Source organism: Neltuma alba, unplaced genomic scaffold (genome assembly GCF_004799145.2).
Source record: "Neltuma alba isolate B1F8T4 unplaced genomic scaffold, ASM479914v2 tig00012402_pilon, whole genome shotgun sequence".
NCBI lineage: Eukaryota > Viridiplantae > Streptophyta > Magnoliopsida > Fabales > Fabaceae > Neltuma > Neltuma alba.
The window spans coordinates 58,728-84,553 of record NW_021636895.1 but is presented as its reverse complement, the minus strand read 5'-3'; the positions used below and the strand labels follow the sequence as shown (position 1 = coordinate 84,553).

General features: G+C 34.0%; 2 protein-coding genes across 5 annotated transcripts; one reads left to right on the top strand and one right to left on the bottom strand.

The window, feature by feature from the left end:
* Nucleotides 1-499: 499 nt before the first annotated feature.
* LOC114726747 (SKP1-like protein 21) lies at nt 500-8,479 on the top strand. Of its 3 annotated transcripts, XM_028913434.1 has the most exons (11): nt 500-747; nt 1,685-1,740; nt 1,859-1,894; nt 2,886-3,110; nt 3,217-3,408; nt 3,495-3,605; nt 3,825-3,915; nt 4,707-4,810; nt 4,939-5,105; nt 7,343-7,479; nt 8,080-8,479. In XM_028913434.1, coding segments are annotated over exons 3-11 (1,065 nt in total). In that variant the 5' UTR covers nt 500-747; nt 1,685-1,740; the 3' UTR covers nt 8,082-8,479. The 3 variants fall into 3 exon arrangements, with proteins under 3 accessions (XP_028769267.1, XP_028769266.1, XP_028769268.1); XM_028913433.1 differs by having other exon boundaries at nt 1,685-1,894; XM_028913435.1 differs by lacking the exons at nt 500-747; nt 1,685-1,740; nt 1,859-1,894 and having other exon boundaries at nt 2,978-3,110; nt 3,204-3,408.
* A 634-nt stretch (nt 8,480-9,113) lies between these two features.
* LOC114726773 (signal peptide peptidase-like 4) lies at nt 9,114-16,208 on the bottom strand. Of its 2 annotated transcripts, XM_028913473.1 has the most exons (14): nt 15,936-16,208; nt 14,908-15,066; nt 14,672-14,783; nt 14,273-14,392; nt 13,968-14,119; nt 13,646-13,828; nt 12,788-12,822; nt 12,152-12,314; nt 11,322-11,375; nt 10,984-11,076; nt 10,722-10,864; nt 10,444-10,514; nt 10,082-10,165; nt 9,114-9,595 (listed from the first exon to the last, which is right to left on the bottom strand). In XM_028913473.1, the coding sequence occupies exons 1-14, from the start codon at nt 16,077-16,079 to the stop codon at nt 9,477-9,479; spliced, it is 1,632 nt and encodes a 543-aa protein (XP_028769306.1). In that variant the 5' UTR covers nt 16,080-16,208; the 3' UTR covers nt 9,114-9,476. The 2 variants fall into 2 exon arrangements, with proteins under 2 accessions (XP_028769306.1, XP_028769307.1); XM_028913474.1 differs by lacking the exons at nt 14,672-14,783; nt 15,936-16,208 and having other exon boundaries at nt 14,908-14,962.
* Nucleotides 16,209-25,826: the final 9,618 nt, after the last annotated feature.

Below are 25,826 nucleotides of genomic sequence, written 5' to 3'. Positions count from 1 at the left end.
AAAAAAAAAAAATCCAATCGATGGAGAGGGTGGTAGGGAGGGAGAGTAATATGAAGTTCACTTCCTCTTTTCTTTTTTTAATTATTTCTTTTTAAAATTTTCGTTACATATTATTTATTAATTATTACTAGACAAATAAACTAAATCTTCTTCATGGTTGCATATAATTTTCTTTTAGTGAACATGGACATATCATGTTCTTATTAAATAGACTGCACAACACTTGCTGGTCAAAAAAAAAAAAAAGACTGCACAACATTCTATAAACAGAATGACAACAAATTGCCAACAATTTTGTTTTTTTTTAATAAATGTTTTTTTAGTTAAAAAAGCCAGCATTTGGGGGCAAAAAAAATAAAAAAAAATAAAAAAATAGGCTCTTGCCCATGCTTGCTTTGGCGATGGCCTAAACGAAGAAAAACCTAATTGGGTTCACCTTGTGTGGCGTCGTTTCATGGAACACCCTCGTTTCGTCGCTCGCCATTGACAGCGACTCCAACTGAAGTGTGAAATTCTGAGACACAGATTTCCAACCCTCCTTCTCTCTCTCTATCGCTCCGTCTCCTGCTTCTACCTACGTTCGCCATTTCTCTCCTTTTTATTTTTTCTTTCATATTTTCTTAACTGTCGGAATAAAAATTCTCTCTCTTCTATCCCTGCTGGCATCGCCGACTACCGCCAATTCTCTCCATTTCAAAGCTTCCCGTCCGTAATTCTTTTTTCTGCTCTGAGAGATACACAACTTGCGTAAGCGCTGCAAATCTCTTTACCAATTTCTTTCTATTGCATACTTATACAAGGCTTGAATGGATTGTATCAATAGAATGAGATAAAGCGTGGTAATTTTACCCATTTCTTAGTGGCATTTTCTGTGAGCTCCCGTGAACGATTTATGGCCTGTCTAGCCATTCTTCTTTCTTGTCTTCTACTTTATTTTTGTATTGAATTCTTATTGTTTTGGTTACTGGAAATTTGGTTGATAGCCGAAAGGGAAGTCAGTCATCATTGTGATTCAAATCATTGTGATGCAATAAGAATGATTAAGAACTCTTATTTAAGACCACGGGGATGGTCATGGGTGATTTTAATACCACGGGAACATGGGTGTTGTGAGAAGTCCTTATCTTTGCTCCTTGGTGCAGGAGAAACTAGCTATGGCTTCATAACCCTAGTTTTTTAAAGAAGATTTCCACAGTTTTTCCCCTCCTGAGCCTTGGACAGATCCCGTCACAAAAAATTACTATCGGAATTCTTGCTTAGGGGGAACATGAGTATTGCAAATTGGGAAAGTTGATATTAAGCTGGCACCGCAGTACCTGCAAACAACTGGATGTATGATTATTCAAGAGAAATAGCTCTTTCTTTATCGTCAAAACAAGTTTAAACAGCTTATTGAAAAGTATCATCCATGTCACATGAACAGTACATCAACAATTGTTATTCTAATTCTGAATTATAGTTATAAAGCTAAGTATTTTGGGTGCAAGCTAACCACCTTCAATTTGGAGTAGTAGAGTGCTCGTCATTTCTTAATTTGCCACACGTTGACTTATTATCTTTAACTTTACATTGGACTTTGAATTTCGGAGGTGCTAAATTATTATTGTTTAAACTCTTGCACAAGACATGTCTGTTTTGCTTACTGTTTCACTTTCGTGACATAAAAATTTGTGCGTTCCTGCAGATACTTTTGCTCATGGAACACGCACATTGTGGTGGTGCTGCTTGTACCTTTTTGGGGTGGTCGTCTTAACTCGTTGCGTGAAATTGCAATTTAAATTTATGCTTCAGAGTGTATTGCTTGCGACACAAAGAAACTTACTATAGCCACATATTTTGTTTACCAAATAATTTTCAGATGTCTGAAATTGACATGGCAATTATTAAACCTGAGGTATGGCACCTTGATATAAGTCTAATGTTTATTGTTGCATGTAGTTAGATTTTCATGGAAGTCATACAGCTTTGGAGCTTCCTTCTTTATTTCATTGCTTTTTTGGCTGTGCACTGAACTTGCACTTTTATTTTATTTGGTTCAGTACTTTATTTACTGTGAACTTTAAGTACTTTATTGTCATCTTGGAACACAACACAGGCCTTTTTTAAGGTTATTTGATTTTGAGTTCTCTTACAATTATGAATACTTTCCACTTGAAATGTCATGTAGATTTTAAACATGTGGAATTGATTTATGAAACTTGGTAGTTTTGGTCATCAGACGAGAATATGAAACATCTTGAGTTTTAGATCCTGAGGGAATTGGTTTGGTGGTGATATGATTATATCTGATTCTCATATTTATTGTCCAGATTATAAAAATTATAGATTGGGACCATGCATTTAAAATTGACAGTGTGTACATCTATGATTGACAATTATAGTTTCCGTGGTGATTGTTGATGCGCTCCTATAGTGCTTGGAAATTTTACTTTATGTGTTTCTTGCTAATTGTCAAATATTAGTTGCACTGATGCGCATAAGCAAGACTTATTACCTTCTTGAAATCAAAACTTCACTTTATTACCATTTTTTCTATAAATTCATCTTCCACTTTATATTACACATTCGATGTCTATAATGCTAGGCATGCTAAGTCTCATTATGGCCCATACAGATCCTTTACACTCCTTTATCCTCAAAGCCCAGACCTATCTTTCGTGTGATCTGTGATAACTTTCATGATTTCCTAAGATCCCATATCTGGCTATTTAGGTAAACTGAAACCTTGCTGAAGACAGTGATATAAAAACACTTGTCAACTTGCCTTATATGGAAATACCCTATTGTGATGCTCTTAGTTAAGGAGACCTGCTCTCCGGAGAATCTTGTTGTTGCTTCTTTCACATTGATATTGAAACAACACTGGTGCTAATTTAAATTTTCAGATGATTAAGGCCTATGTATGGCTTCAGATTTCTGATGGTTCTGTTCAACAAGTGGAACAAGAAATCGCAATGTTTTGTCCATTTATATGCCATGAAATAATACAAAAAGGGATGGGATCATCCAAGAATAATGCCATATGTCTTCCTCAACGAGTTAGTCCTTCCCTGTTAAGCTTAATTCTTGACTATTGCCGATTTCATCAAGTACCAGGGCGCTCAAACAAGGTTCTACCTCTTTCTATGATGCTTTAGTGTTGTTATCTTCATGAGATGAGTGAGCTGATGACATGAATGTCAAAGATGATTACTTTTGGGTAGTTTTCTTGTCTAGGAACGGAAGTCCTTTGATGAAAAATTTGTTCGAATGGACACCAAAAAGCTGTGTGAGTTGACATCTGCTGCTGACAGTCTTCAGCTGAAGCCATTGGTTGATCTTACCAGTCGTGCACTTGCTCGAATAATTGAAGGGAAAACACCCGAGGAGATACGTGAGATATTTCATTTGCCTGATGATCTTACTGAGGTGTCTGGTGCTTGTGAGAACTAAGTATGCCACTTTTATCTTCTTTGATTTTCAATTATCATTTCTCACCTTTTCTTTTGTTCCAGGAAGAAAAATTGGAGCCCTTGAAAAACACAACTGATGATCCAAGGATCAGACTTTTGAACCGTTTGTATGCCAAGAAGAGGAAAGAGCTTAGGGAGCGTGAAAGGTTAAAGGTGATGCAGTTTTGTGTTATACTTTGTTGCTCACTTGCTATTATATGTCACTCTGCTGAATGTAATCCGTCTCCTTAATTGAAAAATTGATGTTGAACTGAACTTTTGTTGCTGGTAACTGTGCACGTGCACGTGCACTCTTGCACGAAATTTTTATGCCCTAAAAATGTATGAATAACTGAATGTTGATTTTAATAAGAATTATTCCTTGTGTTTCAGAATGTTGAAGTTGAAGATGAGCATGCAGATGAACGTGTAGATGAACGTTCAGTTGATGACCTTTTGTCCTTTATAAATGGAAATGATAGAGGTGGATTTACCTCGTCATCCCTTTTTTTCCTGTCTTTTTTTTGACTACTTTCTGCATGTGTCTTTCATTTTATTGTGATATTTGACCTTCACCTTAGAGAAGATCTCATCGTACTCATTTGTATTTTTCTTAATATAATTCATTATTTTATCAACGAATGAAGGGCTGAGACTAAACCATTTTGACTGGAATAAATTACTTATGGGCCCAAAATAATTATGTTACTGTGGGCTATGATAGGTAAAACATTTTTTCCTATTGGGCCCCCTCTCTTTTCGGTGACTTTTTAGGCACAGGTATGATGCTTTAGTTTTGAAGTGTCAAACAGAGTTTACACCAGTTTGGCCAGAACATTTTTTGAAAATGCATCTTACCTCTAGAGGAAAGAATATTTCCAGAGTTAAAAGTTGCAATCATTGACGTTATCTGGAATTTGTTTCTGGGATCTGAAGTTTTAGTGAAAAACATGGAGATAAATCATATAGATATGAACTCTAACAAAAGAAAACTTTTGAAACACCAATAAGTCCTATTATGAGTTAAGATTACGGTACAGCATTTTCTCATTGAATCTTTGAATGACCTTGACACAATACGCATGGTCAGGGATTTCGTTTCTCATCTCCATGTGTGTGCATGTTGTGTGAGCCTTTGCCATCTAGTGGATTTTGAATCTGTTGAGTTCCTCTGAGAATTTGTTGGGATTTATAGCCTCCTAGTATTTTTTTTTTCCTGGTTTATATTTTATTACATCTCTGATCTCTCACTGAGGGTGTGGAACTCCATTACAGATCCAAAGGGAATCAAAACTTCCAAGAATAAAAAGAAGAACCGGAGAAAAAAAGATCAACAGAAGAATTCTTCCTTAAAGGAGACTTCTGAACTTAATAAGGAGGTCTGCTAGATACTTTGCAGTCCTGCTGTTTAATTCACATATTATTTTGTTGGTTTTACGTTGTTTTTGAATGAACACGGTAAATGCTCAAAATTACCATAAAAATTTTATTTCCTTTTCTTAAATAGGAATCAAATGGTTATGATATCAGATGCCAAAATGCTGAAACTGATAGAATTGGTGAGACCTCAAATTTACATGATACGGAGAACGACACCCTTGTTCATAAGGCTGAGCTTGATGATGGCGATATAGATGATGAGATCGATCCTGCACTACAGGAAAAAATTGACAGGTGGAGCTAATGCTCTTTGCTCATATAATGTTCATTAGCTTTTATTCTGACCTGTGGTCGTTAAAATTGCTCAATAGCTTTTATCTGGATCATATAATATGCACAGGACAAGAATCTAGAATTTTTAAACTGTGTCCTGTTAGTATTCATTATTTTTTCTTATTATCAATTGCCGGTTGAACATTGACACTCATGTGGGACTGGGAGATACGACAATCCAAATGAAATTCGCTATGAAAAAGTGATGTTTGTGTCCATGACAATGCATCTACAGACGTCACAATTACTGTATCTGCTTTCACTGCTATTGCAACCTGATTCCTGGTCTTCTATATAATGTCATAAATATTAACAATGAGTTGGTTAAATTCTGCCTATGCAAAGGTTATGCCCATTCTCTGATGCTCACAATCATTAATTCAATTAAACAAGTTATCATAATGATAACTTTGTATTGCATTATATTTTGACTCTATTGTCTAACAGATTCATGACATTCTTACTAGTTGTTTTCCCTATTGGTGTTTTCTTTTTATTTGCAAATCAAGATAACAATTTCATAAGATAGGATTTCTGTTTGTGGCTGCGGATTTCATTAAAGGCTCGATAGAATAGATGGTTGCCCATGAAGGTTTGAGTTAACTCTATTGCTGTATATGGGTGTCTAAATGGAATGAAATGGGCAGCCTTACTAAATCTATCCATTATCACTAAAATTGCAGTCATAGGCTATGATTTTGTCAAGCCTTTAATGAAATCCTTAGCCAACTGAGACCATATGTGCTTATTGGGAGTGGTTGTCCCAACCTTGGAATAGGGGATAGTTTTCAGATTTAAAGCTCCGCCATGGGCTACAATTCTGGACTATTTTCCTAACCTCCTCCTTGAGGCATTTCCAATAAAAAATGTCAAGAAGTCTCGTATATGTAGTGGCCATATTTGAGTGTCCTCTTATTGGATCTTCATGAAATGGCGTAATAATTGCTCCCTCGATGCTTGGTCTTCCCGGACAACTAGTTCCCTTTTTCTCTTCAGTAGCTCTTGATTCCAAAAACATTTGGGCCTTGCTTGAGGATCTAGTTGCAGTTATTGAATTAAACTTTTGACTTTGTTGTTTGAAGTACTCCAGTGGTGATAGCCAAATAGTGATCCTCTTTTAGACAACTCATCTGCAGCAGCATTGTCTTTTCTTTTTGTGCACACTTTCTTGCGACAGCCTCAAAGGTTGGGGAACAACTTAATCTTCTCCGGTGATGCAATTGGTTGCTCCAATTTATACTTCAGATCGCAGGTCACCTGTCTTCATGAATTGTTTTCCTTCTTTGTTTGATAACAAAAACAATGGCCAGGCCCATGGATTCTTTTTCATATGGGGGGAAAAAAAACCCTCTAGGCTGGACAGAGAAGCCTGCTTGCCAAGGCTGTAAGGTGCCCTTCCTATGACTAGACAGCCCCACGACCACTTCTTGTTGCATTGTTTTCCATCACAATAGGCAGATGAAATTTTGGAAGGGCTAGGATAGGCATTGATGTCATGGTCGTTTTAGGTTTGGCTGAGTCTCAGCCTGTGTCTCCATTTTTCTTCAACAGGCTCATCAAAGGCTTAGCTATCATCTCATACTCCGTTACAAGTCTTTAGAATACCTGGTAACTAGTAAGGTCCAAAAACCTCTTAATGCTTTCATATTTTCAGGTTTTGGTCTTGAATTAAGTGCTTCAGCCTTCTTCAGGTATGATGCCACTCTATTCGCTAGCATTTTATAAGTTGCAATTCAAAAGTGTTTCTAGAGTCTGAGATGTTATGGTCGAGCCTCTACTCAAGTCCATTTCTGTTGTAAACGCCTCAAGTCCAGGCATGCATCAAACATCTCCCCTGCATCTTGTGTGTTCTACTCCATTGTTGCTCGCATCTACTCAAATGATGGTGTTCTAGTGGAGCCTTTACTCAACTTCCCCCCATTTCTCTTGTGATCAAGCTCCTGGCACCAAGTGGCCAAAAAGAGGTTCGGATCCCCAAATGATATAGAAAGGATACTGTATGACTACTATTCAGATCTCTCAGTACATAGGTCCTTTTTATAGGCCCTTTGTGTCTATACAAGATACTAGCTACTAAACTACCCTGTGACTAGTTATTCTGTTATAGGTTATGCCAGCTACATTGACACATAGCTGCTGCACTATAGTGCTACTAAAATAAGACTAAATTTTATCTGCATGGTACCCTTTTGATGCAGGGAAGTGAAAGATTTTGAACGCATATTGAATTCAGACTGGCCAATGAGGATGCAAGAACTTTTGTCATCATCAGGGCAAGAGAGGAAAACAATGCTTTTTTCCACAAATGGGGCCAGTTTTCTTAGGCGAAATGACTGTATGGCTTCGTTTTCTTGCTTTGATATTTCTATTTACGCATGATTATGCTTCCTAGCTGTTGACATCTTAAATATCATTTGTGCTTAATGGTTTTCTTTTCCTTTCCATTTGATTCGGTTTTAGCTGAACAGTGATTCGGTCAGTAGATTCTTTTCATCCTTGCTTTCCTGTTCCTTTTCAAAATTTATTTCCCCCTCCTTTCTAGGTTTTGGTCTACTTGAGTTGATGAAATGTTTAAGGATTGTTTCTGAAACTCTGCATATTGGTTCGGGTCCTACTCTGCTTTGCGGGGTGAGAGTCAGACAGAGCACTGTATATGCCTTTTCTAGTTATGAATCTTCTTCTTCTCTCCCTTCTTCTTCTTCTTCTTCTACTACTACTTTTTTGGCGGGGTTGGATCTAGTTATGCACCGTGTCACCATCATAGATTTGTGGATGCTTTTATCTATTTACCTTTTTGAGTTAGGCATAATGAATCTTTGAATTTTCCGGCATGTAATTTAGTACTTCAGCATCAGTACTTTTAAGTAATGCGTCTATGTTCCTGAGAGATAGGATCCTCTAAACTTCATGTCTATTTTATTCATTCCATGTACAGGACTGGACTGGAAATGGAAATGAGTCCCTCACAGAATGGCCAAATGTGGCTTGACAATTTTGAGAGATGCTGATAGTCGTAGAGAAGTGTTGCACGTCAGTTATTTTCATTTAATTTATTTTGTTCTTTGGAGTTCATTGGTGGTGCTTGGCCCAGCTGCAATTTGATTCTGGGGCATTCTCTTGTACCTTATGGGAATAAGAATATTATTCTGAGCTTTGTATGAATTGCCTTTAAATTAGAAGCTCACTGAGCCTTTTGTGTTAGTTACTCTGATTATCTATGTTTTGCCCCTTTTTGTGTTAATATCAGAAATATCGATTTTAGGTTGTCAGAATGATGTTATTTTATGTAATATATATCTATATATAGTGTACAGTTTTTGTATGTATAAATGTTATCACGGAAGACTTTTGTCTAATTTTGTACCTATGAGATGGATTATTGTGAAGGTTCTTTCGCACTTCTATCATAATTTGGTAAGCGGCAAAGCTGACGTCACCTATTGCTGTGTGAACAGTGATCTAGACGGATGAAAATAATCATGAAAAATTCAGACCTCTTTTGACGATTTCCCTCGCTGCTTACCTATGATGGCTGGGATGTTCGTTTTTAGCGTTAAAAAACAAATAATTGTGATAAACTGGCTGATATTAGGTAATTTGTTCGTCCAGCTACATCCCTATGGCGTTAGTTTCTCGACGAGCAAAAACACAGCAGTCTGCAAAAGAATTTAACTTACTAATTAAATTAAAATGTTTAATTTCAAAGTCACCACATTAAAATGTTGGAATAAATTGCATATAAATTTTAACACAATGATATTGTAATCTTATGCCCCGACACTAAAAGAAGTATGGTTTTCACCGTATCAATTATTATTCTTGAGGTAGTTTAGGTATCCCCAAGAATGCTTCACTTGAGCCCAGTCTACCCTTACAAAAAGTTAACCAGCCAACCTGGAATTTTTTCACGCCAAAACCTGGAATTCCAGGTAGAGTCCCTTTTTCTGTTTCCGATTTTCCCCACAAGAGGATTTCAGATCTGTGGCTGAATCCACAAGCATGCCTATCATTAAAAATCATTCTCATGTCATCCGCACTTGTTACTTTCTGCTATTTTTTCCTTCACAATGTTGTGTTTTGCTTCTTGAAGCAACTTCAAAGGATAATTACAAGGCCTTCCATACTGTCTACCACTCAAAATTTTACATCTACTAGTTGCTGTGGATTCCATGGGATGCCTACCATCAAATCTAAGCTACCATATTATGGGTTTAATGCCTTTGCAATGGTTACAACCAGGGCACAAATCTGACACAATGTCCTAAGTTTCTATTGGGCTCAAGTAAACTGAACAACCTAAAATACTACTATGCAGGGTAAGTAATGTTTCATTTACTGTGGCTGATCCTCTCGTTGGCCTAGCATGTGCGGGCAAGGAGGTCTTTCTGGTTCACCTCTCGTCCATAGAATCTTGAGTTCACCCTTCTTCTTTCCCAATGCCAAAAAGGTTCCTGCATTCATCATCACAAGATAAAGTGCAGAAAACTCAACCCCTTCAGTAAAAATTCCATCTATGCATTTAAATAGGAAAGATAAATACATCAGGCCAATGATGAAGTAAAATTCTTCTCTATGTTGTTCCTATTTTATTACATGCTTCCAATGAATTGTATAGGGTAAAGCATTCAATGGCTGGGACTTGTTTCAAAGAATTTGATGTTAATTTCAGTTATTTTAATATACTTATTTCGTGTATTAAGTGAATGATCAATACTGACAGTAACGGATGGATCCTCACATGTTAACAACATAGCACGTTCAACATCACTAAAAAAGGCTTAAATATAACCCCAAGGTCTTTTATGTGCTTTGAAATGAACAAATTACAACGAGCATAATTTTTCCCAATATGAAAAGCATGACTACTTTAAGCAGCACCGGCGATACTTGGATATCATCAGCATGTGTTTGAATTCAAGTCTGAATATTTAACTTACCAAGCGTAAATGGAACTATGTATAGCAAAGCTGGTTGGCCATGCCCATCCATTATATTCAAAGCTATGTATGTGACAAGAAGACCTGCAGGGCATCACTCAAGAAATCAAATGATGAGAGACTATGTCAACATTCACCTCCTCCACACATGAAGGAAGATGGCATATACGAAGCCCCAGATAGCCCTATCAGTTTTGTTGCATTGAAGTGTTACGTAATAGCACATATATTCATGCTAAACCATCAATTGTGTTGTGTGTATAATCTATAAAGCATGGACGCAGTATGTTGGACGCTGATCCGTGCTTTCTATTGAGGAAAACTGTAAGGCAAGTAAACCCTCAAATCAAGCATTAACATACCTAAACCATAAGCTGTCATTGCCCATAAGAAGTATCCAGCCCTGAGTTTCCTCTTTGCCAACCAATCATACCTGTAAAATTGGCAACAGAAATTAAGGTTCATGAATCATTGATATGATCCAAAGGCCAATCCATTCTTTCCCTCTGTCTTGAAATATTCCATGACTTGCACAATCAGTCAACTATAAAAACAAACACTAATAGTTCAAGGAGGCTGAAGATGCATGAGAAAGAGAGATATAAATTGTATGAAATCTATATATGACTTCCAATTAAACCTGAGAGAAAATGCTACTAGCAGTCCAGGTAAGATTATGTCCCCAAAACCAATGACACTGTAACCACCCCAAGGATCGAACAAGCGGGGTATCTTTAAAAGCATGGGTATACCATCTTCACCACCCTTTTCACCTCGAGCTACCTACATCATGGAAGTGACAAAGTTACCCATACTTATCGAGAAAGAATGCATCAAATTAATGAGATCAAATAAGCATTCTAAAGGATGGAAAAGGAAGAGCTTTCTTTTGAAACACGCACCACTATCATGACGCTCTCATGAAACCACCATTTAGAGACGAAGACCCAAAAGATGTCATAGAGGAAGGCACAACTAAGAAGAACAGTTCCAACCTGATTTTACATAAACCAAAATGAATAAATACCTTTGTTTATTGTCACAAAAAAAGGTTAGCAAAGCCATGTGAATTCTCGCTGATAAAATACATGACTCCCATAGTTATAACTTAGAGAATAATACAACTGACTCGAAAAAAGATTTTAAAAAAAAACAGAGAGAAAAGAAGGTTGTCATAGGCAAGCTCTTCAAATATATTGAACCATAATTAGTAAGAAAATAAGGAGAGTATAAGCATCACCTTGAGATTCGGTATGCGGACTATCTGAAGAACTGTGATTATCAAAGCAATACCCTGAATGAAGAGGAAAAAGTTATAGAAGGTTGGCACTTAGCAAGCCAGGTTTCATACTTTAAAAGCTTCAGGTTCCACAAAACAGGGAAGCCAGTGAAGTAAAAATGTGCAGAGCTTGAATTTCAGGGTGAAAAACACTGAAAGAACAAATGATAAACAACACAGAACGGTAAACATGGACATGAAAACCATCAGAAGCTATAACACTGGGATAAGAGAAGTTATCAACCATGCGCTAAATGTTATTGAAAGGCTAAAAGCCATCATTTGGTAGCAAATACTAATAATAGCCTGCTTCCGTATGTACAAAACAGACATTAGGATTATAATAATTGATCTCAAAATCCTGGGTACCAATAGGAAAACAATGCTCTCTTCAATTATCTTGCCGCACTCTAGATCCAGCAGGTAACACTAATCCAGGGATTAACATATCTCTGAATTTTCAAAAATATACTAATTGGATCCTAACTATCAGAGAATGTATTGAGGAATAACAAAATTAAGCCTTAGGCCTCGCACTTTATTTAAAGTTAGCTGAAAGGGGGGAAAAAATCAATTTCACCCTAACTTCAGAACATTTTCAGTTTTATAGTGAATTTTTAAATGGTTGGTCTTTAATGGAAAGCTCTGTGACATCAGCCAAGCTGGTACTCAACATTTTGTCATAGTTATCCGCATTTTATCACAAGAAAGTCAGACCACAAGAGTAAGGTTAAAAAGTATGTATTAAAAGAAAATGATCCAAAAAGAAAAAGCCACAAAAATATTCTTACAAGAATATCTTGACCAATCCAAGCAAAGGAGATGCGGCGATGTACTGCCCAAACAACAGTGAACGCTATGCAGAAAGGAGTAACTGCAAGTGTCAGATATGAGACAGCTCCAAATAAGGGTACTTTAACAAAAGTTTGCCCAGCATGTTGAAACCATCTGAAACTAAAGACATTTTATTGTCAATTACATATGATAAAAAAGGAACAAGAGAAGATAAACCATCTATTCAACATCCGCAGACAATAAATACCAATTTTTTTCATGAACAAAACTTATATTTTCATGTAATGTTGAAAATAAAGGAAAAAGAACATATATTTGAAAGAAAAGAATATAAATCACTGGAGGATCACACACAATGCTTGTAATGCAGAAAAAAGTGTATTTTTGCCCGATGTTCACCAAAAACCTAGTGATTGCATGACTGGCTAATCCAGTCTATAGAACCATTATCAAATAACTGATAACTTCTTCAAGCTATGGATTAGTTTCAGAGCAGTAGAAAAAAATCCATAAATTAATCATCAAATTTTCATCTCATCCAAGAGCAATCCTTCATAATAAATGGTTACGACCCTGAAGACAGAAGCATACAAAAGAATTTACACAAGGAAACAACGATAAAAGAATATTACCATGATAGAAGAGCCACTAAACAAGTTTGCAGTCCCTGAAAGCACATGAATGTATTAGACATTTAGACGTACAATTTGACAACATAACCATGCCACAGTCTTAGAACATTGGCTCCAAGTAACTATTCATCCAAAAATTATCCTACAAACATATGAAATAAAAATTAAGCAGTGGCTTACATAAATTATGACAGTTAGATGTTTATATGAATTAAGGAATAACTAACATATGCACATCCACTCAAAATGAAAAGAAACACCAATAATTTCTTGTATTTTCCCTTCTCTAAGCATTCTTTTTACAGTCCCTAAAATTTGTTCCACTTTCAAACTGTGTTAGTTCTTTTGTTCAATCATTCCACAATCTTCCTCCATTAATATTAAGGAGAAATTGCATTTACCAACCCTGACCTTGGCATACAATTTTAATGTCCCCTCTCATTTTAAAAATCCGCAATTAGTCCCCGGATCTATTAGTTCTATTGCATTAAGCCTCTATCATCAAATATGGATATTCTAACCACTTAAAAAACTAACATATTCGTATCATAGAACACTCTTTATCTCCTCTTCATCATCTCTAGTTCTCCTTCCTTATCTTTCTCCATCCCCCGATCCCTCACTTGTCCTATAGTCAAACATCAAGTCACACTGTTGTTAAATGTCTGATTTCGGATGCTTGGAAGGAGCTTTGGGTTGTTAAGAAAGCATAACTAAAACCAAGGGTTTTGCAGGTGTTTTGAGAACATTCACAACGGTGATTAGTAATGCATGCTTCATCACTGAATCACTTATCCAGAGCAGAGAAAGAGCTGAATTCTGATAACAAGGAACAAATTTGGAAAAAGAATGACTCACCTCTACCCCACCGATGCAAAATAGAACCACCAGAATCTCAATAAACCAGTATGACATTAATTTGTAAATCATGACCAAGAAACAGGAAGCAACCACAACAAAAAGAATTGCTGCAGCAGTACTAATTTCCACATAACTACTGGAACCAACATTTTCCATATTCACAAGTTCATTTGAACCATCCTGCAAGCATAGAAGTTATTCATATATCAGTACCTAAGTCAATGAGTTATTAAAAAAGAGAGGATTTGTGGCTTCAAAAAGAACAAAATTAGCCCATAAAAAAGAATCAAATTGACACAAAGAATTCAAATTAAGTAACCTTTAATAGCTTCTCATGCTCAATGGCTGCTTCTCTGGTGGTCCACGCTGACCAATAAGAAGCACATAGAATGGTACCCACGGCCATGAGCCATAAAAACACTTCTGCAACATCAACTGCTGGACGCAATGGAGAGTATAACTGCACCGAAACTAAAGATTGCAAATTGCGCACACAGAAGTGCAAGAGTATATTATCAGTAAGCACCAAAGCCACCTCAGGTAATAAAAAATTAAAATTAAAATTCTGCACTAAAGGAAAGGCATAATCAAGTTACAAAATTATACAGAGAAAGTGAAAGGTACCAATGGAGTTATTCTCCAAATGTTTTTCCAAGTTTGTACCAGCATCTTGTGGAAGCATGACAGCAGGTATTCTAATATCAACATCAGTTTCATTCTCGTCACAAACCATCTTGAAAAGTTCTGCTCAACAACAAGTTAAGAACTATATTTCTTAGAATGAATACAATACAATAGGCTTGAAATTAAACTAAACATTTGACAATACTTATTGCAAGTTACTTGTTCAAACTAAAAACAAATAATGAATACGATTGCTTAACATTCTCTACAACCATGATCCCCATGAAGAACTCTGAGCCTCTTAATGCAATGTGTGAAGGTAACAGAGAGAAGGAAAATGAAATGGGCTAGATAAATTCAAATTCATTTTAGGCGACAAAGCAGACCAGATGCAAACACCTGTTCGGTAGTTTATGACAAGGATGGCAGAAGCCCCAGCTTCTTCAGCTCTATTTGCCTTGGTTGTGAAACTACAATTTCCTCGGTGCACCAAAATGACCTTGCCAGTAAGCTATCAAACTCCCAATTACAAATTGATAAGTATCTTAAAATTTTAAGGTTTTAATATGGAAATCTATGCTCCACATGCAAGTTTTTTGGCATTTGAAAATTTTGATGGCTCAGAACTTAAATACCTCATTTTTCAGCTTGCTACAACAATCAGGAGGGTCAGCCAAGGCAACTCTGGTATGGTTGGCATGTTTTTCTTTTGATTCCAACGACTGGCCAAACCGTGCACCAATACCAACATACTCACTGTCTTCTACACCATCAATCCATGTAGGGACTTTGACCTATCAGATCTGAAATTAGTCAAACAGCTCAAAAAACAACAAAAACAAGAAGCAGCCTTATCCCACCAGTTGGAAATCGCATAACACCATTGTGCTCTATCAATAACCAAATCCTGGGATGGGTTGTCAACCAAAAGGTGAAAGCATTCATGCTATTTCCTACAATACTCATAAGAAAATATTAACAACTCACAAAGCATTTTCCTGGAAGCCCGGAGAAAATAAGATAAAAGATTTGCTTATTTGGTTTCCTCAAGTTTAGTCACTATAATTCTCTCTACGAGCTTATTAGGATAACTATTAACAGCAATCAATTAAGGATACCTACAAACTTAACATGCCCCTCTATTTTCAAACAAAGTAGACCATTGAATAAAATACGAAACAATCAAGAGGCATGGCAAAGCAGAAATTTTTCCAGGAACAGAGACAGACTAAAAGTTAAATATAGATCGCCCCTCCCCCGATGGCAAAGGGCATAATTAAAGATCCTGTTCCTCCCAATAGTTATATAAACCTATACTCTATATGTGTATAATTAGCCAAAAGAAACATTCACTCTATTTAAAAAGCCCTCACGCTTTATGTTTTTCCACTGTCTTTCTCCATGTCACTAGACAGAGTCTGCCATCTGAAAGTATTTAACAGCAAAAATTGAAAAGATGCATAGTTTTCAAGGGTTAAAAGGAAGCAAATCTTATCTCTTCAGGCACAAATGAAAACTTAGATAATCAAAAACAACAAAACAAAAATTTTCGACTTTTTCCCTCAATTCCTTTCCTCGTTCCTCTTCGTTCTTAGTAACCAAACAGCAAGAATGACATTTCTAAACTAGTTTTCGAATTCATGCTAAAAACTAAAACTCCTACCAGGACAAAGTTATTGTCGCAACCAGGCTTCCTGGGAGCTGTATTATCGGGGTGGACTATATCCCCTGCTAACCCCCGAGTCAAAATCAGCAGAAACACAAAGGCCCGACCATATACAGCTTGAAGTGAAACCATGCTTAGCATTCTTCGGAAGGAAATTGAGAAGAAACCGGAAGAAGGTATCAAAGAAAAAGGGAGATATTCGTACTTTTCTTTCCCCTTAGAAGTACAGAAGAAGGAGGTGAATTGAAGGAGAGAGGATGGAAAGGAGGAAAAGAGAGAAGGGGTCACCATTTTTTTTTTTGTTGTTTATGAATTTATCTTTTTAATTTGGGTTTGTCGTTCGTAGTACGGGACACGAAAAAAGCACCGCGTTGTAACCGTTGAACAAGAATTTTCGCACTTTTTCTATTACCGATTTGCTTAGAGAACCACGAGCCCTTGCAAATGCGTGACTTTCACGCGTAATACTTATGGAAGTCAAGTTCTGACTTGGGAAACAATTCCTCTTTTCTCAGTCAAATGACAGATCGATAAGCTATCAAGTAAAAAAATTAGTTAAAGAGGTTAAAAATATTAATTAAATTAATTATTTATAATAAATATGTATTGTCTTTTTTAAAATATTTATGTTAGAACTACTATTATTACAAGGATTATCTTAAAAAAATAAATACGAGAGACAAAATAAATTAAAATCTTATATTTGAACTAAAATAAAAATCAAATAAACTCTTATACTCCTCTTGTTCTAAATATAAATCTTACTACCTCCGGTCCTAATTATAAGACCCAGTTGACTTATTTGAGGAGATTAAGGAAGTAAGTTAAGTTAGTTATTTGTAATAAATAAGTGTTGTCATTCCTAAAATATCCTTACTAATTAAGTATATTGGCTAGAACTATCATTATTAGAAGAACTATCTTGAAAAAAATGCATAAATATGATAGACAGAATGGATTGGAGTCTTATAATTAGGATCAAATAAAAAGTCAAATGGGGTCTTATATTAAGAACCGGAGATAGTATTTTGTAATGTAATTTACATTACAAAACAAATCTTATATTTAGGACCGTAAGAGAATCAAGCACCGAAAGCAATATGATGCAGTAATTGGAAGATATCTATAAGGGAATCTTCAATTAATCGAGAGGGTAAAACTTTAACTGGAAGAAGAAGAAAAAAGCTTAGTGAGCTACAAATTAAAAAAAGTGTAGCTTAAATTCAATATATAATAATATCAAAATACTTTTTTTTTAAATTGGGTTAGAAGGTTAAATATAAGTAACTAACAAAAAAAATGAAATCAAAAGGTATTAAAAATTTTCCCTTAATTATCATAAAATTAATGGAAAAATTGATGTCAAATTAAAATACTACTACCTCCAATCCTTAATATAAGACTCTATTTGAATTTTATTTTGGTCCTAAATATAAGATCCCAATCCACTTTGCCTCTCATATTTATTTTTTTTTTCCAAAATAGTCATTCTAACAATGATAGTTCTAGTCAATACACTTAATTAGTAAGGATATTTTAAGAAAAACAATACCTATTAAGACAAATAACTAACTCAACTTATTTCCTTAATCTCCTCAAATTAGTCGACTGATTTTTATAATTAAGACTGGAGGTAGTATTAAAAACATGTATTATGTACAAGTGCATTTGTCACTTTTTCCGCATATTTCATTAGGTTCCGCATAGTTATATTTTTAGATATTTGTTTATGTTTTGATAGAGTTTAAATGTTAAAATGATAATTATGCTTTTTAAGAAACTTTTTCCCTCTCATATACATCCCCCTAGAAATATCTCAAAGAAAGATGCATTTTGTAGCAAATTTTATTAGTGCGATAAAATTATGGTGGAGAATTACAAGTTTAATTTTTTTTAGCATCTGCAAAATCTACCCATAAAAAAACATCCTGCAACAAAGTTTGAAATCAAGCATCTATTAATAAAACTTATTGTTGCTTGATGTAAATAATACTTCCGTGATCCTTAATGTAAGATCTATTTAACTAATTTGATTAGATTAAAAAAGTTAGTTAATTATAAGAAATATGATATGTTTCTTTCTAAAATACCATAGTCATCTTCATTAATATGCTACCATTCTTTTTCATTTAATTATGATTGAGAAAGTGTCAATAGCTATAATTTAAGAAAAAATTGATAACTACAAGAAATATGTCTGATATTTAAAGTCAAAATTAACTCAGTAATTAGATCATGCATTAAGTATCAAAAGAGTTTTATTTTTTTTCCTTCTCTAAATCGACCATTGGGGCTTTTTTTTTCCTGTTTTCATTCAGATATTCAATTTTTTCTGGGTTTTATTACTACAAAGAATTAAATTTAGCCGTGTTAAGCTATAAAATGCTTATTAACGTCAAAGTAAGCTCGTAAAATATTTACTGTCCACAGATAAAATCGGCACACGTCTAAAGTCCGAACATACATTTAATAAGAAGAGAGTGTGAATATAAATAGGAAGTGTTCAATGTGCTGTTTAGTTTTTCCACTCATATTGCAAGTGTTCTGGTACGAATAAGAAAGTGTGAATATAAAACTACAAGCATATGGTTCAATTAGATCTTAATAAAGTAGATAAAAAATTATATATATGTGTGTATATATTACCTTATGTCCTTAATCTAAAAGCTAGTTGATTAATTTGAGCATATTAATAAAGTTAATTAAGTTAATTATTTCTAATACTACCTCCAGTGCTTAGTATAAGAACTAGTTGACTAATTTAAGTAGATTAAGAAAATTTGTTAAATTAATTATTTGTATTAAATAGGAGCTATTTTTGCTAAAATATCCTCATTAACCAAGTGTATTAGTTTTAATATTTAATGAAATATTTAACATATGCAACAACCACTAGGACTACTTTGAGAAAAAATAAATAAATATAAAAGATTAAGTGGATTAGGATCTTATATTTAAAATCAAATTAAAAGTCAAACTAACTCTTATATTAAGGACCGGAGGTAGTAAATAAATGTTTTTTTCTAAAATATCCTTACTAATCGAATGTATTAGTTAAAAATTCTATTATTATAAGGATTACTTTAGGAAAAAAATAAATAACTATAAAAAAACAAAATAGACCAGAGTCTTCTATTTAAAACTAAATAAAAATTAAACTGACTTTTATATTAAACACCGGAAGTAGTATAACTAAGCAAAAATGAATGAACTTAAAATTTAAAGCCTTCATTCCAGCCACGTTTTGAGGAGCAGAGGGGAATATCACATGCTAATCACATGATTCATCTGACGATTTACAGCTGTAGGAACCTAACACGCACACAAAGATGCATAGATATGCTATAAAGGTGTGACTTAACCAATGACCTTTATCTATAGTGAATAACAAACAAACAATTTGCATTGCATCCTGGTAGTTATTCGACAGAACTTTCTTTTGGGCATGTTGGAGAAAAATTTTATAGGATACTTTCGTGTGAAAAAATCAATAACTCACCTATTGTGAAATATAAGATTTAATTGAAGGATTAGTTTTAATTCTGAATAAAAGATATTAATTTTTTCTCCATCATTGCTAATCCTTTTCGACAATTATCATAATTAATATTACATTTTTAAAAAATTCTTAGCATTATTATTATTTTTATTCTCTAAAATTTAATTTTGTTTTAATTTTAGTTTCTATATTTTAAAACTAATGGTTTTGATTCTTGAAATTTGATATGGTCCGATAGAGATTTTAAATTCATAAAATAGTATTTTTGGTTCACAAAACAAGATTTTAAAGATTAAAATAACTAATTTTAAATTTCAAGAGCCAAAATCAAAAGAGATTAAATTTTAATAAGTAAAAATAATTCTCCTTCAGTCCTAAATATGAGACATTTATACTAGTGTGTATAAAGATCTTACATTTAGGACCGGAAGAGTATTAGACTTTATTCTTATTAGAATAGGTGTTTAAAAAAGGGAAAATTGCAAAAAAAGACCTTGGAATTGCAAAAACGCAGATAGGGACCCTTGACAACTTCACTTTGGGTTTTGACAACTTCAAGGCATATTATTCTTGTCAAAACCCAAAGTGAAGTTGTCAAGAGTCCCTATCTGCGTTTTTACAATTCTAAGGTCTTTTTTTGCAATTTCCCCTTTAAAAAACCACATATTGTTATAAATAATAATGACAAGTAATCTACTTAATTGATTTATTTAATTTCTAACATGTTTTACATATGTCAATAAAAATCTTTAATTTTATTAACTTTTTTTAAATTTAACAATTTTTTAATTTATTTTTATTTTACATATGCTATATCTCTTGAGAGTAAATAAAAAAATTATATTATTTCTGGTGTTAATTATAAAATTTTATTTTTATGATTAAAACCGAAAATAATATAATTGTATAAAAAATCCCTTCATCCTATTTATAATTTTTTTTTATCCTATAGATAGGAGAAGAGGAATATCCGCTGTAGGAGGAACTGGGAGCTACTGATCTTGCCGTGTGTTTCCAGACAACCATGTGAGCGCGTGGCACAAGCTTTTCATTGTAGTACGGAGGTGACCGGCTACTGCCTGAACAAGTATGAGTCCGTATGGACCGTACAGATGAGGCGGCAGGACAAATGCTGCGAAATTAATCCAATGCACTGCGGTGCATCAAATAGTATACAGGTGGCACCACTCTATTGGTGTTGGAAGCGGCGGTCGCCCCATCACCCCCTTAGGATTAAAATAGCAAAGCAACTTGTCCAGAAGACGTGTCATGATTCATGAACATATGAAGGTGATCGCAAAAGGAGCTTCTCTCCGGTGTCCCTTAAGGCACACGACATGTAAGCTCTCAAGCGGGTCCTCACATGGGTACCTATTTTGGTCACGCCAATTCTAATGTGACACATGAACATCGGTCATTGGTGTGATCACACGTGTACAGATCCACATGTGTGGAGCCCAATTTTAAACTCATCCAATTATTAATCATGGGATAAGATATTTTATTATTAATAATATTATATGCACCCGCATCTCAATTTTTTTTAATAATGCAATTTTATTCCTGAAAGGGTAAACTAGTACAAATAAATCATGAGTAGAATTACATAACTAAACAGATCGGAGTTCTGGATACACATGAAAAATAAAGCTAGAATAAAATTATATATTCATCCGGTCCTAAATGTATGATCCTTATACTCGTTCTAAATGTAAGACCCTTATACTCACGAGTATAAAGGTTTTACATTTAGAACCGGAGGAGTACTTGAATATAAAAGTCTTACATTTAGAACTGGAGGAGTACTTACCCTAATACTAATAAAGATCTAAAATATATGAAAATTTACTGCTGATTTGGTTTTGTTCCTGACTCCCTGCGGATCCGGAGTCAATCTCGGAACGCTCTAAAAATATATCTCTACATTTTATGATGTAAATTATTTTCATATATTTGCTTCCTTCAATGTAAAATTACTTAAAATAAATAAAACCAAACAAGCACTATATGGCATCCTCTATATATCATCAAATAATTATTTAAACGATCGTAACTTGTTGCTGCATTGAGTTTATATTTGAAATTTTTATTTTAATTAAAAATCCCATGCTCTTTTTTTCCCCCATAAACTTTGATTTTGAGAATATGCGTTGCGCTAAAGACGTGCTTTTAGCTGGCGATGGTTCTGGATCTATGTTCTCTATTTTTTATTCATTTGGTTCCTCCCCCCCCCCCGGGGGGCCATTTAGCCACCTTTTATTTATTTGTAAAGTATGAAGCGAGGAAGAGCCAAAAGAATGAATAAGATAGATTATAGTGGGGACAAACTTTATTCTTATAAGGTACTCTTCCGGTCCTTATTATAAAACCCAATTTGACTTTTTATTTGGTCCTAATTATAAGACCCAATCCATTTTGTCTCTTATATTTATGCATTTTTTTCCAAGATAATCCTTCTAATAATGATAGTTTTAGCCAATATATTTAATTAGCAAGGATATTTTAGGAATGACAACACTTATTTATTATAAATAACCAACTTAACTTACTTCCTTAATTTCCTCAAATAAGTCAATTGGGTCTTATAATTAGGACCGGAGAGTAGTAGTAGTATAATTTAGTCAGCACTCTGGCCCAAAAAAAAGTCATTATGATAGTTATTTTTATTAACCAGTTTTTATTTAATTAAATATCAAAACTAATTTTGTTCTGAGATGAAGGTTGAAACTCTTCAAAACAAAAACTTATATTTTAGGGGGGGAAAGACAGTAAGAGACAGGTAAAAGGGATATATAATTGCATTTTGCACTTCTAAAAAAAAAGGAATTACATTTTTTTTATTATTATCCAATAGACTCAGGCCTAGTTTTGTTATCGCACTAAAAAAATATCACATACAAAATCAGAATATTAATCTTTATCAATTTTTATATTCACTGATATAAAAATACTTTTCATTTATACAGATCCTTTTCTTTTTTTTATTCTACTTTATTTTAAATACCAAAAGAATTTTAAAACTCAAGTTAATAAAGGCATTTGGCCTTTATTAAACAAACTTTTTTAATTATTCCATTAATTAATTCCGTACGCTAAACAATTCTCGTGGTTATCTCCAGACTCCAGCGGATTAAAAATTTCGGTCATCACTGATAATACTTGATGGGATGCCTTTTAATATTTTTTTAATTAAATTTATTAATGCCAAGAGGCATTACAAATCCCAGTTTTTTTAATCCAAGAAAAAATAATGTTAAAAAACTTTGGTAGTTAACGACTGTCTTTTTCCCCCTACTTTCTTTTTTAAAAAAAAAAAATTGAAGAGCCAACTATCTCTGATTTCAAAGAAATATACTCTCTCGTCTATGGGCAGTCCTTTTCCAAAGTCACATCATAATCTTGATAACCTAAAAGATTTTTTTTATTGAAAGTCAAATACTACTCAAATTCCTCATATTAATATTTTCATTAATTTATTCAGCACGGAGATGATAATCATAATATAATACAACTAATATTAATATACGCTAGACAGATGGAGATAAAATAAATCAAAACTTCACTGATTAAAGTAATGAAGTTAGAGGCCCACATATTGGTTATACTAGTGAACTGTGGAGCCACCTTTTTGGGTCTATTTAGAATTAAAATTATTTATAAATACATTTTATGTATATTAAGATAAAATTTTTTTTACATACTTACTTCATATTTTATAAATTATAATTAAAATATTGTTTATAAATCTTTTCAAACGGATACTCATGAGGTCCTGTTGGGGTTAAGGGGAAGATTAAAAAAAAACGGTGATAAAATCAAATCATCTAATAGAAAATAGTCTTTTATTTTTATCTCGGAAAATAATAATAAGGACAAATCTTGCAGTCGAATGGATAATTTTTCTGCCACCGAGGTAGCATTATTATAAAAGAACAACTTGGGTCGGTGTGTCCAACAAATATTCAATATAAAATTAAGGGAGTTTAAAAATGTAAGTTTTTTTAGCCACCAAATTTTTCAATCTTTTATAATAATGCTATTTAGTGGCGGAAAAATTATCCATTCAACTACAAGGTTTGTTCTTATCATTTGTTTAGGTAAAAAGGGATATTATTATTTTTATAGATGATTCAATTTCATTGTGGTAGCATTTGAAGACGAAATAAACATGAAATTAAATGTTACGAAATTCAAGAGACAAAATGGGACTACTGATGCTCCCACGCAGCCCTCTAACAAGACCATTACTTAAAGTTTGTCAAGCTCCAGACATAAATGGGGAAAAAAATATAATTTTATAAAATAAAATGTCGTCATTAATTTGTGTCGTGTCTGAAGAAATTATCGTATGTAAAGACAAAGCGAGCATGAAAGTAAATATGGGGGGGAAAAACTCTTGACATTTACATGTCTTATTTGTCAAATTTTTTGGTCAATTTTCAGAAGAAAATGGCACTTTGATTACTAGCGAGATGGATGACTGAAGACATATTGACACAGACAATGCATACCATCTCATCAATAATCAATAATAATAATAATTGAGTCATATCGGACAGACGGCTAAATCTCCCCCCAAGTATTTAGTTATAATTATAAATATTTTGATAATACTCCTCCGGTCCTTAATATAAGACCCATTTAACTAATTTGATTAGATTAAGGAAGTTAGGTAAATTAGTTAATTATAAGAAAAGCGACACATTTTTCCTAAAACACCATAATCATCTTTTTTAATACCCTTCTTCCTCTTCTACTTGATTATAGTTGGGGGAGTATCCATAAGAGTAATTTAGAGAAAAATATGAGAAATGAGTTTTATATTTAGAACCAAAACCAACTCAAGAATTGGGTCTTATATTAAAGACCGGAGGAGTACATTATATAATAAATAAATGATTATAATTCACAACAAGATGAATGAACTCTTGGCTCAAATGAAGCACGTGGCTCGTCAACATGGGGCTTCCCCACTTCCCTACCAGAAAGGATTTGAGAACCTTTCTAAGGGTGGTCAAAACGCAGCGTTTGGAACCCATTCTGTACATTTTTCCCCCCAAATAAAAAAAAAAAGGGTCATTGTTTTGGATCAATTTTTCATTTAATGGGTCTGGACTTCGTTTTACATGGGGCATAAACTTGCCGCTGTTTTCATTCTTTGGGCCGTGCAAGATTCCTAAAAGCCCACAATTTTTTTTGTGGCAAGAACGAGGGCTGAGCCCAATATTAAATTAAAAACTCAAGGGGGATTGAATCCCATACAATCATTGGACAGCAAAGTTCCCAAATAAGAAGGACAAGAGTCTAAGATAGAATTAGAGGAAAGCCCTTGCTTAGCTAGAGTATCAGCTAGCTGATTTTGTTCCCTGAAAACGTGAGTCACCTGCACCTCCCACATGAAATTGAGCATTTTCCAGATCTGAAAGAGAGGAAGGCTGCTACTATTGAGTGTATCTTTGGTTTGCACCTTTTCCACCAAGATTTTTGAATCTGATTCTAATATGATTCTTCTGAATCCCCCCCCTCAATTTGACACAACAGCAGAGAATACTGAGATAATCCCCAGCTGCCTGCTGGCATGGAACGCAGCGTGCTGTTGGTAACAGAGATAAAAAGTGTGGGGCCCAACAAATTCACTTCACTTTAAGCAATGTAATTAAATAACTGATAGTACCTCGAATATGATTGTTTTCAATAAGAGGATATCTATACTCTAGCACAAAAATTCATCTCTCTCTCTCTCTCTCCCCCTCTGACCTTATGCCACTGAAATACCATTACAATCTGATATGAGACAACAACTTGCATTAGCATAGCTAATCTATAAAAGATACGCGGTTTAGGGTCAATGATCACTTGGTAAAATTACTATCTCTCTTTTCATTCTTTTCCCGTTTCATTCTACAAGCTAAGCCAAAAGGATAAATAATCATCAATTAGTAATTATCTTTTGGCTAGTACTATTTTAGTTTTATTTATAAGTCACTTGTAAACAAATAATTGGTTCTTAAATATAAATTACTTGTAAGGTAATTAATAAGCTTTTTTCAATTTTATTCTTGTTAATGTAGAGAGAGATAAAGTAAATAAGTGAAAGAAAATATAAAACATTTTTAATACTATTTTTTTGTGAAGATTTTTTTTTTAATGAGAGTAAATGTGAAAAAAGTTACCTATTTAACACGTTTATTGGTTTGTGGGTTTGTGATATGAACATCTCATTAATAGTAACAAAGTGGTAGTTAATACTCTTCTGTCCTAAATATAAGACTCTTATATTAATGTGTATAAAGGCTTTACATTTAAGACCGGAGGAGGAGTAATATTATTTCCTACTTCTTTACCGCGGCTGAAGATCTACAGGCAAATAGTGGTCTACCCTGTACCAG

Coding starts and splice junctions, on each gene's coding strand:
- LOC114726773 (XM_028913473.1), bottom strand. CDS start 16,079: ATGCTAAGCATGGTTTCACTTCAAGCTGTATATGGTCGGGCCTTTGTG. Junction 15,067..15,935: donor GCGACAATAACTTTGTCCTG/GTAGGAGTTTTA, acceptor CAGATCTGATAG/GTCAAAGTCCCTACATGGAT. Junction 9,596..10,081: donor CATAGTTCCATTTACGCTTG/GTAAGTTAAATA, acceptor TGATGAATGCAG/GAACCTTTTTGGCATTGGGA.
- LOC114726747 (XM_028913434.1), top strand. CDS start 1,859: ATGTCTGAAATTGACATGGCAATTATTAAACCTGAG. Junction 1,895..2,885: donor TGGCAATTATTAAACCTGAG/GTATGGCACCTT, acceptor TTAAATTTTCAG/ATGATTAAGGCCTATGTATG. Junction 5,106..7,342: donor CTACAGGAAAAAATTGACAG/GTGGAGCTAATG, acceptor CTTTTGATGCAG/GGAAGTGAAAGATTTTGAAC.